Consider the following 14,525-nt stretch of genomic DNA (forward strand, 5'->3'; position numbering starts at 1 on the left):
CTTCGAACATCATCTTGCTTTTTTATTCGATTGATATCAGAACACAGGAAAAAGCGATTCCATCAAACTTATTTAAACCTGTTCAGGGAAGAAAACTGTATTATCGAAACTATACAGACTTAATCTAAATAATTAATTTACTGTTGGAATTTTTCCCAATTATCCGGCTTTTTGAGACCCTGCGCATCATAATATTGAACGCCACAAGCATAACCTTGAAAGGTAAAATCGTTGCCTTGGTCACAATCACAATTGTTCTCCTTATATATGGTATTATTCAATGGACAGTTATCGTATGGATTATGATGATATCCTATATCCGAGAAGTAGTGAATTTTGTCTTTAGATAAAAATAATGAAGCTGCAATGGAATGCACTGGAGCATCACCCCATCTCTCGTAAAAGAAATTACCAGTTCTGTCTAGATAATCGAAGTATTCTCTGTAAGCAGGAGACCTCCAAAAGTTCAGATTAGCGATCTCAAAATTTGACCAAAAATGACACAAGTTGTAGGTTTTACCTTTGTCACCAGAAATAAATTCGACCAAATTGTCATCGGCGATATAATGTGGATTTTTCTTCCAGAAATCCCTCGTACTTTTCCATAAAGTCTCAATCGTTCTCAAATATTCATGGATTGTAATTGTGAAACCATAGACTTTTCCCTCATCTTGCATATATTGGAAAACATCATACTTAATGTCACAATATAACCTAGTGCTTGGTTCAACACGCCAGTACCAATCATAATCTTCCAAAAGTTTTTGTCTCCAGAAAAATCCGGATTGGAAGCGACACATGTGTCTGTAAGATTCAGAGCCACCGTAAATGACAGCGTCCTTGACCATTCTATCTCTCTCCTTTTTAGCTGTCTCCTGATTAACGAAATCAGGATAAGACCAGTGTTCCTTGGGAATCAATCCAAACTCTGCTTTTGAGCTGATGGTTTTATTGATCTTTGTTTTGAACTCTTCAGTAAACTCTTCGTCATTGAAAAATACCCATGGATAATTGAACTGATGATTGAACTTGTCTTCGACATTTTTAATTGATGGGAGAATGTCTTCCAGTTCATTGTTTCTCACGAGAACAACGAATGCTGCCTTTGGTTTTTTCCCTTTGTTGGCATAAGAAGGTGCCATGAATTCCCAAGTGCTCTTGAACGTTTGTGGCTCGTGCGCAGCATCAGCTTCCTCCGCGCTTTCTTTCAAAGCCTGTGCATTCTTATCCATTGCCGGCTCATCAAATTCCACCTTACCGTCTTCATGTTGTTGGGCTAGATTCTTCTCAACTTTCTGTCTCTCTTCTTCAACTTCCTTCTCCTTTTCACTTAACTGAGGAGTCTCTGAACCACGGAAATAATCAGTCACACCGGTTCCAAGTCCCTTAAACTGCTCGAGGTAGTTGATATCCGTGCTCGAAACATGATCTGACGACAAAAGTACTATGATAGTAACACAGAGACCTGCCAGCAGAGTGTATCTCAGTATTCTTTTACTAAGAAAGACTGCCATCTCGAAAACTCGATCTCAAGTTCTATATGCAACTGCTTAATCTGTTTTGAAATATATTCTGCCGAAATGGATCCAATCCTCCTCAATAGTTGCCCTTTACTGCTCTATAAAACCTATGATTGTGCACGACTTGTTGTTGCAACAGTCGAGTGATCCCCCTTGCCTGGCATCTTATATGTAAGAGATGAAAATTTTTGCCATATTTAGCAAAACGCGAGAACACCGTTAAGTACCAGTAAGAATGCTAACAAGAATTCAATACAGACGCCTCAGAATGGTTGAGAGACACCTGCTTAATGAGCTGTTGTGTAACGACCATTGTTAGTACGTGAAACCACAGTAATAAGTTCCTTTATTGCCCTTGTTTATATTCATAGAGTGAAGAGCGCCATACTTTTTTTCATAAAGAACAGCACCGTACGTTGATGCTTTTTCAACACGGTTTTTAACAGTAAGTAGTCTTCATAAAATGAAAGAACCAGGAACTATCAACTCAACCATTTGTCGAAAGAGAAGTTGAGTGAAGAGAGAGTTTGTTTAAATCATTAAATAGGACTTTGAGCAGAATGACTAAGGATATGTTGGCTAAGAAGCGCTCTCGAATAATTGAATTGCTTTCAACGGAAGAGTTGCAGGAGAAGATATCAGAGCCCAGAAACACAGGAGTTGCTGTGAGCTTCCCAATCACCCGTCTGCTCAAGAATAAGAGACCTGAACCCCTGAACGGCAACCAGCAGAGTCAGTTGCATGTATATTGTATAAGGGATGCTGGCTATCACGAGTGGTGCGCGTGACATCGATCGCATACCGTTGGATAAGGGGGAGGATGAAACTGAGGTTTACTGGGACGTAATATTACTCACCGAGTCACAGCTGCTACTCCCTGCAGTGGGTGGAGGAGAACTAGGATCTAAACAGGTATACAAAGGTTTCCAAAAGCATATTGTCAAAAGGATCGGTGAATCTTTGAGCAGAATCGTGCGACAAAAAAAGAGCACACAAGACAATCCAAGCACTTGGAGAAGCCTGGGCGCTACTTATTACATGGTCTACTTGCCTCTGTATTTTTCTGATATAATCTGGTGCAAGTCGGGCTCTATTTATTTCCATGTTTTCTTACCAGGTTCAAGCCAAAGCGTCGGCGACAAGAAACAATCAAACGAAAAGGAGTGGTTGTTGGCTCTTTTGGAGCTTGCAAGCTCCTTTGACTGCCAGTTTTTGAGACTATACCTCAGGAGAGATGATAAAAACGGTGTTTTGACATTTCTAAGAAATTTGAACTGGATTGGTGGCAGATTGGTACCCAACGAGGACAGAAACCAATATATAATAAATTCACCATCGAACGACTCTTCCGTTCAGGATATGCTTCTGGGAGACGAAAGCTTTGTTATTTTAGAATTTGAGTGTTGAAAGCGGGAAGAATCGAACCCGGCCCGAATGAAATTTGATTATGTTTACTTAACAACTGGCTTGTTAACAAGGTTACCTATGTAAAATTTATGAGATATGTACTATTAAAGCAGTTTGTATTTTACTCACGAGACGTAAGGCATGTCCTACAATGGGATCGGGCTGAAATCTGCCAAGGGCTCTGCAACATCGGGTCATATCCAAAAATCATTGGCTGATAACGACAGCACAAAGAATAAAAACTATCACGCAAGACAGAGGGCAAAGGATAAATTGAAAAATGTCGGGAAAGGTAAACTAGCTGACAATGATTCTGAGCCTATAAAGAGATATGTACCGTTGGAAGCTCGTCGCAAGATAATCAAGCATCTCAGTAAGAGAGAGATTGAAGTACAAGTTTCGGAACTTCGAGATACGCTAGAAGACTCCAACGAGGATCATCAGGTAATAGAAAAGAGATGTGAAGAGCTGCGGACGGAGCTTTTACAAGAGTGGGAGGCTCGGCAACGGTTGGATAAACTTTACACAAGTCGAGCAAAGCGAAATGTTGAAGAAAGCAATGAGACTAGGCCTCACCAAGCTGACTAAAAGTAGCCCAAAGACATGTGTATAACAAATTGTATAAGAGTGTTTGATACAGATATAGGCTCAAATAATACATGTGTACTGAATTTTCTTGTTTGTTCACGCTTTAGGTTTCAAAGAGGCAAGGATAATTGATGATTGAAGAATAGCGCATCATTCTTCGACAATAACGGAATTAAAGAGAAAGAGAAATACAAGAAAATTGCACACTACGACTAATGTTTCATTTGGCGAAAGGCTTATATAACAACTGGAATCGCCGAGAGCAGTATTCCATTCTTATATTGGGCCTGGATAATGCTGGGAAGACCACTTTCTTGGAAACGTTAAAGATGCAGTACTCTTTACATTCAAAAAATCTGGAGAAAATAACGCCTACGGTTGGCCAGAATGTTGCACAGATCCCGATAAATAACAACTCTATATTGAGATTTTGGGACATTGGGGGCCAAGAGAGCTTGCGTGTGTTATGGCCAAAATATTATCCTCAATGTCACGGAATCATATTCGTTGTTGATAGTACCGATAGGTCACGTATAGATGAGTGCAGCGAAGCATTGAGGTCTATTATGATGGACGAAGAAGTTGAAGGCGTGCCCGTTCTGATGTTAGCAAACAAGCAGGATAGACCAGACACAATGGAAGTTCAAGATATAAAAGAAGTTTTCAACAAGATAGCTGAGCATTTAAGCGCAAGAGATAGCAGAGTGCTACCCGTTAGTGCACTCACGGGCGAAGGAGTCAGGGAAGCAGCCGAATGGCTTCTGATAAGATTACAAAGAAATAAAGCAAATAGGCCGCCGCTCTACAAGTAGTTGGCGGGCCGGCCTGCAACATAGTAGCATCATACGCCATGGCTAGAGTGTATAGCAATTGATGTAACACCTATTTAGATTGGAACTTCGGCACTGGCTGTTAAATTATACTGTTTTCAAAGATATACTTTTGCTTGTCATGCTTCTCATTCTCTGGAGATAGGTATCGATGATTGTTCCATGAGCCTTAAGGATAAATAAATTATAGATCATCATCAAGCACAATTTTGAACCCACCGATTCCGAAACTCTTACACAATAGGCGGGCTTGGCCAGAAGAAGCGCTAACATCAGAACCAGAATAGGCCAGTTGCACCAAATCTGAACTTTAAGTGGTTTACGATGAGTTTGATATGAAAAACTATGAGTTTTCTGTGAACTATATGCCTTATCTTATTATTTCTTATCGCATCGTGAACGATAAGTAAACAACCGAAAGGTAACGGGAAATGTGTTTTAAAGGGAAACAAAGATTTTTGAGGCAACTATTACCATCACCGAAATTTAGAGATTGTACAATTGACATATACTATGAAGGGTAGCGATGGCTTAAATCACGGATTTAACCCTCGGAATCGTTCAACACTAAAGATTGTGACTATTATTTTGTTGATTATTGTTATTTTGGTGCATCTATGTGGAACTGACTTAGCGAATAGTTTAAGTTTCGACTGTCATCAAAAGAACAAGAGATCCTCGAACAAGAAGAATGTTATTTTTTTTGTCACTGATGGTATGGGACCTGCATCCTTGTCATTGACTAGATCCTTCAGGCAGTTCTCAGAAGACCTCCCCTACGGTGACATTCTAAACCTAGACAAATACTTGATTGGTTCTTCTCGTACAAGATCGTCCAATTCTCTCGTTACAGACTCAGCTGCTGGAGCAACTGCATTTTCATGTGCAGTAAAGTCTTATAACAGTGCTATCGGCGTAGACCCTGAAAAAAATCCATGTGGAACGGTCTTGGAAGGAGCTAAAATGAAAGGTTACATGACAGGATTGGTAGTCACCACAAGGATAACAGATGCTACGCCAGCTGCATTTAGCTCTCATGTTGACTATAGATCTCAGGAAGATCTGATCGCCCAACAGCAACTTGGAGAGTATCCACTTGGTCGCTCTGTTGACCTGATGCTAGGTGGAGGCCGGACGCATTTTTATTCATCAAATTCAGATTCTGAATATGGATTTGGGGGATCCAGGACAGACGGGAGAAATTTAATACAGGAGGCCCAAGATGCTGGCTGGCAGTACGTCGGAAATCGGGAGAGCTTCGACTCCTTGCAATATGGTCAGAATGTTAGTTTGCCATTATTGGGGTTATTTGCTGACTACGATATCCCATATGATCTCGACAGAAGCAACAGTGATTATCCATCGTTAGAGGAGGAGGCAATTACAGCAATCAATGCTCTTACTAAGGCAACTAAGGATTCTGATCAAGGATTTTTCTTATTGATCGAAGGTTCGAGAATTGATCATGCGGGCCATCAGAACGATCCTTCAGCGCAAGTGAGAGAGGTTCTAGCTTTTGACAGAGCGTTTGAAGCAGTGGTAAAGCTGGCAAAGGAAAGCGATATCGAAACGATTTTAATTTCCACTTCAGATCATGAGACCGGCGGACTATCAGTTGCAAGACAAGTAACATCAAGTTATCCTGATTATGTGTGGTATCCAGAAATCTTGAACGAAGCCAAGCACTCCGGTGAATTTTTGAGTAAAAAACTACTCGAGTTCAGAAAGGAGGGGCATAAAGACGAAAGGGCCTTCATTTCAAGAGAATTGTTTGAGAAAGGATTAGGAATTAAGTCATACTCCCATCATGATATCTCAAGCGTTATGGAGGCAACCAATATGGGCGGTTTGAATGGAATTTTCAATGAAATGATCTCAACGAGAGCAAGAATTGGCTGGTCCACTACAGGCCACAGCGCTGTAGACGTTAATATCTATGCATACGCAAATAGGAAGGATGCATGGCAAGATTTGTTGGATAATTTGCAAGGAAATCATGAGAATACTGAAATCGGCGCTTACATGGAGAAAATTTTGGGTATTGATCTAGCAGAGGTCACCGAAAGAGTAAAAAATACTGAACATTCTCCAAAGAGAATGAATGCTCAAGGGCAACCAGAATTTGATACATATCATCATCGAATGAGCGGAATTGAGTTCTAATGGTATACACAAATTTTTTTAAGTATAGATAAGCTCAGAGAAACTTCTTCAGACCTTCTTCAGACCTTCTTCAGACCTTCTTCCTTTCTGTTACGAGAAATTAAAAGTACGTATTAAATAAGGCTTTATTTTTTCATTCATTCGTCTCTTCAATATGATACACAAGATAGTTTGGAAGACCCCAGACCTCGTAAGTCAACCTTTTAGCCATTTTTGCAAAGCCCTCTGTTTCTATTAGGTTATAAAACGGAAAACTTGGGAACATGGCACCATCCCTATGAACATCCGCCTTTACTAAAGTGCAGCCACCACCAACGCCATCTAATGCCATGAGTTCGTTTTGTGAGTTCTTTGGCTCATAGAATTTTGCCATAAGCGGTCTCCAGGTGGCCATTTCACTGTAGCCTTCAACGATAATTTCGTCATCTCTCATTTGAGCAGCTAATTTTAAACCCTCATCACTTTCAGCCCAGTTATTGAAATCGTAGGGTCTAATTGAATTTCTATTGTTATCGCTGTCGAAGAACCTTTGGAAAACATTTGCAGCCAGAATAGGCTTATCGTGCGAAGTCATATCTTGAAGCAAAGTAATCGGCGTCTCAACAATATCGCCATCTAACCACAGAATCCATGAAGTATATGGGCCAATAGTTGAGAATAGAAGTTCATTTCTGGCTAAAGCCATTGCAGAACGTCTTTCCTTTTGAACCTCCAACTTATGTCTTTCCTTCTCCATCAATTTGTCAAAACTTTGGGATGCTTGTCTCAAAATGGTGACCTTGGCGAACCTTTCGTTTTTTTTTCCCGTTTGAATTTTTTTGACAGCAGCTTCCAATTTGGCCAATGCTGCATTTCCCGTTGTTGTACGTGGTAAAATGAATCCAAGTTCAATTAATTCTCTTGGATAAGTTAATTGCAACAAATTTTCCCAATATTTATCATGAAAAGTTTGCATTGGTGTGAGGATCAAAATGTGTTCCTTGTTAATAGCAGCATCTTTTGTTGCCTGTAACTTATTCAAGTCATAATGCGCAATGTGGCCCTCAGGTATGATGTCTTCTACCCGGTCATTGAACAGCCAGTTTGATTTTTCCTTATACGAATACTTAGGCATTCTGTACTTGCTTGCGTAAGGGAAATAGAATGTACTTTCGTGCTCATGGGCCCATTTATGGTCTGCTATAGACTTGTGATCAAGCCCCAGCAATTGATCGGTCTGCCTAAAGAAAATAAAATAGATCATCACCAGCGACGCCAGTGGGAACCCAAATATATACCATGAGTTCTTCCTGAGGCGGTAGAACGTAAATTTTGACATATTTGAAACCGATGAATCCCCTTTAATATTGGATCAATAGAAATAATTCAATCTTTCTCCCCACCTTGTTCTCTCCAATATAGCGTAACCGACCACTCTTCTATCCTGTGCACCGTTTCTTTGATGTCACTGAGAAAAACTCTGAGATAACTAATAATGGATCAAATATCTACGACTATCAGCGCTCTGAAATCAACCAGCTTTCTACTATATCGTGTCGTGTATCGCTAAATTACTCGAGCTTGTTTTTTTCTTATGACCAAAGCGTAACAACAGCCTTTCTGACGTCAAGAGTGATGAACAGGGCAGATGAACACTGAATGCTATGAATGTGCTTATTATATTAACAAAGTTGATTGTATTCGACCTATCCTTGTCTTCATATGTTGCTTGCATTTCGATGATTAGTTTTGGTTGATTATTAAGTGTTATTTTTTACACACGAGATAGCTAAAAGTTGAACTACTGACGACCATTTTTGGCCATGTCTTCGGACTTGTCCCATACAGAATTGCATATGCTCAGAAACATCTTCTTGTCGATGCTTGCACCGTTGACAGGGAATTCAAAACTGAAAACATTCGCAAGAATCCTTATTTCACCCATGATCGGACCGGATGGCTGATCCAGGGTTTCAGCGCCGGTATTGTCTTCGATGGCTATCTGGGTATTGTCGGCACTATCGCTGTGATTACCATTAGCATTCTTTTCTTCTACGGGTCGATCGCTGTTTTGTTTGTGATTATCGCTACTCTTGTTTTCACCACTCTTATGACCGCTAATCTTATTATCGCCACTCCTACTGTCGCCATTTTCTCGAAGTTTGCCGTCCGACTTCTCCAAAGTTACCTTCGCCTTTTTATCATACGTTTGCTTTTCGAGCTGATTGTAATCTTGTTTATATCTACGTTTAAGTGATTCATTATCCTGATAATATCGGGCTTGCGGAGAATAAGGAATTGCCGATTTCGCCATTACTGGCAGTCCATATGGAGGAGGTTGGTACATGGGATACATGTACGGGAAATATGGATAATGTGCACTCAACTGTGGCCCTGATGCAGGAGGTTGTTGTTGATGTGATAACGGCTGCTGCTGCAAATGCATTGCCTGAGGGGGCAGTCTAGAGAATGCAGGTACAAAGGGTGTTTTTAGCTTGTATCCATTATGTTGGTGTCTGGACACACCATTTGAAACCCTCCCCAAATACTGAACACGCGGTTTGCCAACAAATTTACTCTGTTGCAATGTAGATCTCAAAAAATTCGGTACGTGCGCTGGAGCACTTTGTGGATACACCGAAAAATTATTGGAACGGGAATTTGCAGAGCTATTCGTGCTATTGCCGGACATCGATTCATCGACGAGGTTTTGTATACTTAATGGAGGCGGAATTTTCTTTCTCCGTAGTGATTTGCTCGAGGAGTTCAACTCAATGCTCTTCTTCGCCTTCTTGTTGTTCACCTCGTTGTTTTCGTCTACCTGCACGACACTCACGTCCGCGTCCTCGTCGTCTGGGTTTCCTACATCGTCCTCGTCCTCATCTTCGTCCCCACTCTCTTGGGGTCCCGAGGATGCTGCCGAGTTCAGCTTCGATATCACGCTCCGCTGATTCCTTTCAATATCCTTGGACCTTTCTATAGTATTCAGCATCTTATCCGTCAGTCTAGTTGGCTGCAAACCGAGCGAATGGCAAAAAGTGCCTAATTTCTTCAGCTTTTCATCTCTGGAAGTCGCCTCGTGATCTTCCTCCGCGTCTTGATCGTCTCCATCTCCCGCTTTCTGGCCCTCCTCTGGACCCAGCTCCACTGTCAAAGCCTCTACCGCCTCCTCTGCCGGCTTCTCTCCCGATTCCACATGTAGTTCCGGCTCTGAAACAGAACGTTCTTTGCCCTCCATTTTTGTGCCCTCCAATTCTGTCTGCGACAAGTCCTCAACCTCGCCGGTTCTCTTGCCGTTTTCAGCTGCCTCCATCGACCAAATACTGAAATCTCTGTCTGCACTTCTTTGCACACTTGTGTACTGCTCTTTTCGTACAGTTTTCGCAGCCCAGAATTTCTACGATGCCGTCGTGCTTCTCGCCAAGATTCGTTCTGGTCCACGCCAATCAGACTATATATATACAGCTGAAAAATAAACTAGATAACCAAAGGCAAAGAGAGATATATAAATAAAGTTACAAACACCTCTTTAGAGACTCCAAACGCCTCATCACAATATATACACCAACCAATCTTGCGTTGCGTTTTAGATATCGAAATAGGCAAAAAAGAACAATCAATTAGCCTTCTATTCTCTGAAACTTTAAATATTTTGATCCATTTTTCAACATGAGAAGTTCCGAACTTGTTCCCAAAAGAATTTTTTTTTGGTGAAGAGGTGAAGAATCTGCGATTTGTGGCCACCAGGTGCTGCAAGGCTTATACAGTCCCTACATCATATTCTAGGCTGACCTCAGCATGCTTCTCCCTATGTACTCAGACAGTTAAGCAGGTGCCTTGCCCAAGATGACGTTTCACATTATAATGATGTGAGTTTCGAAGTGCGTTGAACAAAGTGACAAGCTACGTATTTCGCGACGATAGAAGGCTAGACATTGGCGAACGCCGAATGGGAATCATGTAGGGGCGACTCGTTTGGGTTGCGACTTGAAACATGCTCATTCACGAATCAAAATTAGTATCTTGAGAGATGTAGCAAGTATCTAAATATCTTGGTGCTGGAGTTGCTGACTTAACAGAGGACATATATATTTTTTTTCTGTGACAGAGTAGCAATACTGATAGCAGCGAGATGTGTCAGGATACTTTATATGCAAATTTCAGAGTCAGGAGTTGGGTCCCCAGGTGCTTGGTCAGAACGCTGAATCTAGATGTGCAAGTTGTCGAACCGGAGTCTGCGGCCAAGCAGTTCAGCAAGGATTTCCCCTTGAAGAAGGTGCCAGCGTTCATCGATAGCCGTGGCTACAAGCTTACCGAGCAGCTTGCAATTGCCAACTATCTGATCAACCTCTCGGGTGACGAAAAGATGAAGCATCAACTGTTGGGCAAGCCGGACGACTTCAGGACGCAGGCGCAGATCTTGAGATGGGAGTCGTTGGCCAACAGCGATCTGATTATGTTCTTGGTGAAGGTTTTTGGACCGTTGAGGGGCGATGCGCCGTACATCAAGAGTGACGTGGACAAGGCTATGGCGTACGTGAACGAAATTGTGGCCCTCTTTGAGGAGAGACTGCAAACGCACACGTATCTGGTGACTGAGGATATCACTTTGGCAGACTTGATAGCGACTGCTGCGATGACCAGAGGGTTCAATCATCTGTTCGGTGAGAAATGGCGGGCGGAGCATCCGGCCATCCTCAGATGGTTCAACACTGTCAGAGACTCCAAGTTCTTGAAAGACGAGTACGCGGACTTCCAGTTCATCGAGAAACCCGCAGAACCCCCAGTCAACAAGAAGAAGCAGCAAAAGCAGCAGGCCAAAATGGCGGAACCCCCGAAGAAGAAGGAAGCAGCAGAGCCACAAACGACTCCTGCTAAGAAGCCGAAACATCCCTTGGCAGTCCTGGGCGAACCCACCTTTGTGCTGGACGACTGGAAGCGGAAATACTCCAACGAGGACACAAGACCGGTCGCTCTGCCATGGTTCTGGGAACACTACAATCCAGACGAGTACTCCATCTGGAGAGTTGATTACAAGTACAACGACGAGTTGACCTTGACCTTCATGTCCAACAACTTGATCGGTGGTTTCTTCAACAGATTGTCCGCCTCCGTCAAATACGTTTTCGGTGCCATGGTTGTGTACGGTGAAAACAACAACAACGGTATTGTCGGAGCTGTCATGATCAGAGGTCAAGACTACGTCCCTGCGTTTGACGTCGCCCCTGATTGGGAATCTTACAGCTACAAGAAGTTGGACCCATCTAAGGACGAGGACAAGGCGTTTATTGAGAATATGTGGGCGTGGGACAAGCCAGTTGTCGTTAACGGAGACTCGAAAGAAATTTCCGACGGTAAGGTTCTTAAATAGTTCTTTTAGACACTTAGATAGTTCTTTTGGACACCTAGATAGTTCTGTTAGACACTTAAATACTGCCCTACCATCACCAGCTTTGTTATATATTACAGCAAATGACTTGTACCATTTATGACTTGTACCATTTATGACTCTTCCAGAACCTTTTATGGTATTAGTCAAAAAACAGCTTTTTCTTAGGGGCGCGAGCACTCATTGCAACCGAAAGTTCGTTTATCACCGACAAAGCCGCGATAACAACAAAAGTTGGAGATCATGATGTGATATATAAAAGGTTATAGAAGAGAGAAATGGAACGATATGCCTTTCCTATATACCTTTCCTTGCCTGCCGAGAGGCAGCATAATAGCACAGTGCAACAGCCGCAACAACAGGTGCAGTAGCAGTAAGAAATACCTAATTTTTGAGAGATGTCGTCGGGAAAGGGAAAGGATACGGACAAGACAAATACATATGAGGTGAGGAAGGATAGGGTAGTGACGAATGTGCAGGGAAACCCCATCAACGAACCTTTTGCCACGCAAAGAATTGGGAAGCATGGCCCGTTGTTGATGCAAGATGCCAACCTGATCGAAGTGCTCGCACGTTTCAACAGAGAACGGATTCCGGAAAGGAATCCGCATGCGCACGGATCGGGGGCTTTTGGTTACTTTGAAGTCACCGACGATATTACGGATATCTGCGGATCAGCAATGTTCAGTGAAATTGGCAAAAGGACGAGATGTTTAACGCGATTCTCGACGGTGGGTGGTGAAAAGGGCTCGGCGGATACCGCTAGAGACCCAAGGGGGTTTTCTACGAAATTCTACACTGAAGAAGGTAATTTGGATTGGGTTTACAACAATACGCCGGTCTTCTTTATTCGTGATCCGGCCAAGTTCCCACATTTCATTCACACTCAAAAGAGAAACCCTCAAACTAATTTGAAAGATGCTAATATGTTCTGGGATTTCTTGACTACACCTGAGAATCAGGTGGCCATCCATCAGGTAATGATTCTTTTCTCTGATCGTGGTACTCCTGCAAGTTACAGGACGATGAATGGTTATTCTGGTCATACGTATAAGTGGTCGAATAAAAAAGGGGATTGGCATTACGTGCAGGTTCATATCAAAAGTGATCAGGGCATCGAAAATTTCACAAACGAGGAAGCTGTCAAACTAGCAGGTGAAAATCCAGATTTTGTTCAAAAGGATCTTTTCGAGAATATTGAAAAGGGTAACGCACCCTCTTGGACAGTTTATATTCAAACAATGACGGAGGAAGAGTCCAAAAAATTGCCCTTTTCAGTTTTTGACCTGACGAAAGTTTGGCCCCATAAACAGTTCCCATTACGTCGTGTGGGTAAACTTGTATTGAATGAAAACCCCAAAAACTTCTTTGCACAAGTGGAACAGGCAGCATTTGCACCAAGTAATACAGTCCCATATCAAGAAGCGAGCGCTGATCCAGTTTTGCAATCAAGACTGTTTGCATACTCTGATGCTCATCGCTACAGATTAGGTGCAAACTTTAATCAAATTCCAGTAAACTGCCCTTTTGCATCAAAATTTTTCAATCCTGCCATTAGAGATGGTCCGATGAATGTTGATGGTAATTTTGGTTCAGAGCCTAATTATTTGGCTCAAGACAAAACATATCAATATATTCAACAGGCTAGACCTATCCAACAACATCAAGAAGTTTGGAATGGCCCCGCAACACCATTCCATTGGGCCACTTCACCTGGTGATATCGATTTCGTTCAACCAAGAATGTTATATAGAAATGTTTTATCAAAACAGCCAGGTCAGCAAAAAAATTTGGCTCATAACGTTGGTGTTCATGTAGCAAATGCTTGCCCAGAAATTCAAAAACGTGTTTTAAAAATGTTCGCAAAAGTTGATCAAGAATTGGCATCTAACATAGCAAAAGAGTGTAAAGCTGCTATGATTCATGCGGAATCGCGTGCTAAATTATGATTTGTTTACGATTTGTCTTTTATATTTATTTTATACCTATTTATTGCTTCTTTTATTATTGTGTTTGTAAGTTATCAGAAGGATTTCCAGTACTATTTTTCTTTCCTTTAATTAATTAAATACATGAATTTGTAGTGAAAATTCATACCTTCTTAGAACTGAGAAACTAATATTCATCCTTCCATAACCGACATTGGCAGTATCCATCACGTAACAAGTATGACAGAGACTATTGAATCCATGTCAAAGGGTATTTTCCACAATTTAATTACAACAATCATTCAAGATATTGTTGCCAGAGAAACGACAAGGCAACAACTACTAAGAGCAAGGTATCCTGATCTTAAGCCGTACTTTTATGATCCCAAGCACGAATTGGATGTTTTTGGCCAACCAAAACAACAAGAATCCTCACATTATATAAGCTGTTCAAATTGTAGCAGAAAAGTTTCAGCAAACCGATTTGCGGCTCATCTACAGCGGTGTTTGAGTAGAGGTGCCAGAAAATGAACCATCAGAAGAGAGATATAGTGTGGACTGGAAATAAAATAATGGCAGCTCATTAAAGTGGAGTAGTCAACTGTACTAAGGCTGAATGTGCTACAGAGATATGTACAATCACTCCTAAGCGTGCGTGTCTTTCACGTGACTTCTTCTGTGATCGCATGGAACAATCGAAGAGGGAGATTTCATGACATAT

The 14,525-nt window shown here is 41.7% G+C and overlaps 10 protein-coding genes across 10 annotated transcripts; 7 read left to right on the forward strand and 3 right to left on the reverse strand.

The window, feature by feature from the left end:
- Positions 1–137: 137 nt before the first annotated feature.
- Positions 138–1,514, reverse strand: KTR6 (putative mannosyltransferase; the record flags this gene model as incomplete). Its single annotated transcript, XM_037287614.1, has 1 exon — positions 138–1,514. One exon carries the CDS (start codon positions 1,512–1,514, stop codon positions 138–140), a length of 1,377 nt encoding a protein of 458 aa, XP_037143509.1.
- A 566-nt stretch (positions 1,515–2,080) lies between these two features.
- Positions 2,081–2,927, forward strand: OAZ1 (Oaz1p; the record flags this gene model as incomplete). Its single annotated transcript, XM_037287615.1, is given in 2 exon segments — positions 2,081–2,305; positions 2,307–2,927. Coding segments are annotated over 2 exon segments (846 nt in total).
- Positions 2,928–3,068: 141 nt separating this feature from the next.
- On the forward strand, positions 3,069–3,515 carry CWC21 (U2-type spliceosomal complex subunit CWC21; the record flags this gene model as incomplete). The annotated part of the gene is made up of 1 exon (XM_037287616.1): positions 3,069–3,515. The coding sequence occupies one exon, from the start codon at positions 3,069–3,071 to the stop codon at positions 3,513–3,515; it is 447 nt and encodes a 148-aa protein (XP_037143511.1).
- Positions 3,516–3,730: 215 nt separating this feature from the next.
- On the forward strand, positions 3,731–4,327 carry ARL3 (Arf family GTPase ARL3; the record flags this gene model as incomplete). The annotated part of the gene is made up of 1 exon (XM_037287617.1): positions 3,731–4,327. The coding sequence occupies one exon, from the start codon at positions 3,731–3,733 to the stop codon at positions 4,325–4,327; it is 597 nt and encodes a 198-aa protein (XP_037143512.1).
- Positions 4,328–4,858: 531 nt separating this feature from the next.
- On the forward strand, positions 4,859–6,508 carry PHO8 (alkaline phosphatase PHO8; the record flags this gene model as incomplete). Its single annotated transcript, XM_037287618.1, has 1 exon — positions 4,859–6,508. One exon carries the CDS (start codon positions 4,859–4,861, stop codon positions 6,506–6,508), a length of 1,650 nt encoding a protein of 549 aa, XP_037143513.1.
- A 133-nt stretch (positions 6,509–6,641) lies between these two features.
- MNN9 (mannosyltransferase complex subunit MNN9) lies at positions 6,642–7,826 on the reverse strand (the record flags this gene model as incomplete). The annotated part of the gene is made up of 1 exon (XM_037287619.1): positions 6,642–7,826. The coding sequence occupies one exon, from the start codon at positions 7,824–7,826 to the stop codon at positions 6,642–6,644; it is 1,185 nt and encodes a 394-aa protein (XP_037143514.1).
- A 462-nt stretch (positions 7,827–8,288) lies between these two features.
- DIG1 (Dig1p) lies at positions 8,289–9,800 on the reverse strand (the record flags this gene model as incomplete). The annotated part of the gene is made up of 1 exon (XM_037287620.1): positions 8,289–9,800. One exon carries the CDS (start codon positions 9,798–9,800, stop codon positions 8,289–8,291), a length of 1,512 nt encoding a protein of 503 aa, XP_037143515.1.
- Positions 9,801–10,619: 819 nt separating this feature from the next.
- On the forward strand, positions 10,620–11,858 carry CAM1 (translation elongation factor EF1B gamma; the record flags this gene model as incomplete). Its single annotated transcript, XM_037287621.1, has 1 exon — positions 10,620–11,858. The coding sequence occupies one exon, from the start codon at positions 10,620–10,622 to the stop codon at positions 11,856–11,858; it is 1,239 nt and encodes a 412-aa protein (XP_037143516.1).
- A 416-nt stretch (positions 11,859–12,274) lies between these two features.
- On the forward strand, positions 12,275–13,825 carry CTA1 (catalase A; the record flags this gene model as incomplete). Its single annotated transcript, XM_037287622.1, has 1 exon — positions 12,275–13,825. The coding sequence occupies one exon, from the start codon at positions 12,275–12,277 to the stop codon at positions 13,823–13,825; it is 1,551 nt and encodes a 516-aa protein (XP_037143517.1).
- A 219-nt stretch (positions 13,826–14,044) lies between these two features.
- On the forward strand, positions 14,045–14,335 carry SGF11 (SAGA histone acetyltransferase complex subunit SGF11; the record flags this gene model as incomplete). The annotated part of the gene is made up of 1 exon (XM_037287623.1): positions 14,045–14,335. One exon carries the CDS (start codon positions 14,045–14,047, stop codon positions 14,333–14,335), a length of 291 nt encoding a protein of 96 aa, XP_037143518.1.
- Between the last annotated feature and the right edge of the window lie 190 nt (positions 14,336–14,525).

Source organism: Zygotorulaspora mrakii, chromosome 3 (assembly GCF_013402915.1).
Source record: "Zygotorulaspora mrakii chromosome 3, complete sequence".
In the NCBI taxonomy this organism is placed as follows: Eukaryota; Fungi; Ascomycota; class Saccharomycetes; order Saccharomycetales; family Saccharomycetaceae; genus Zygotorulaspora; species Zygotorulaspora mrakii.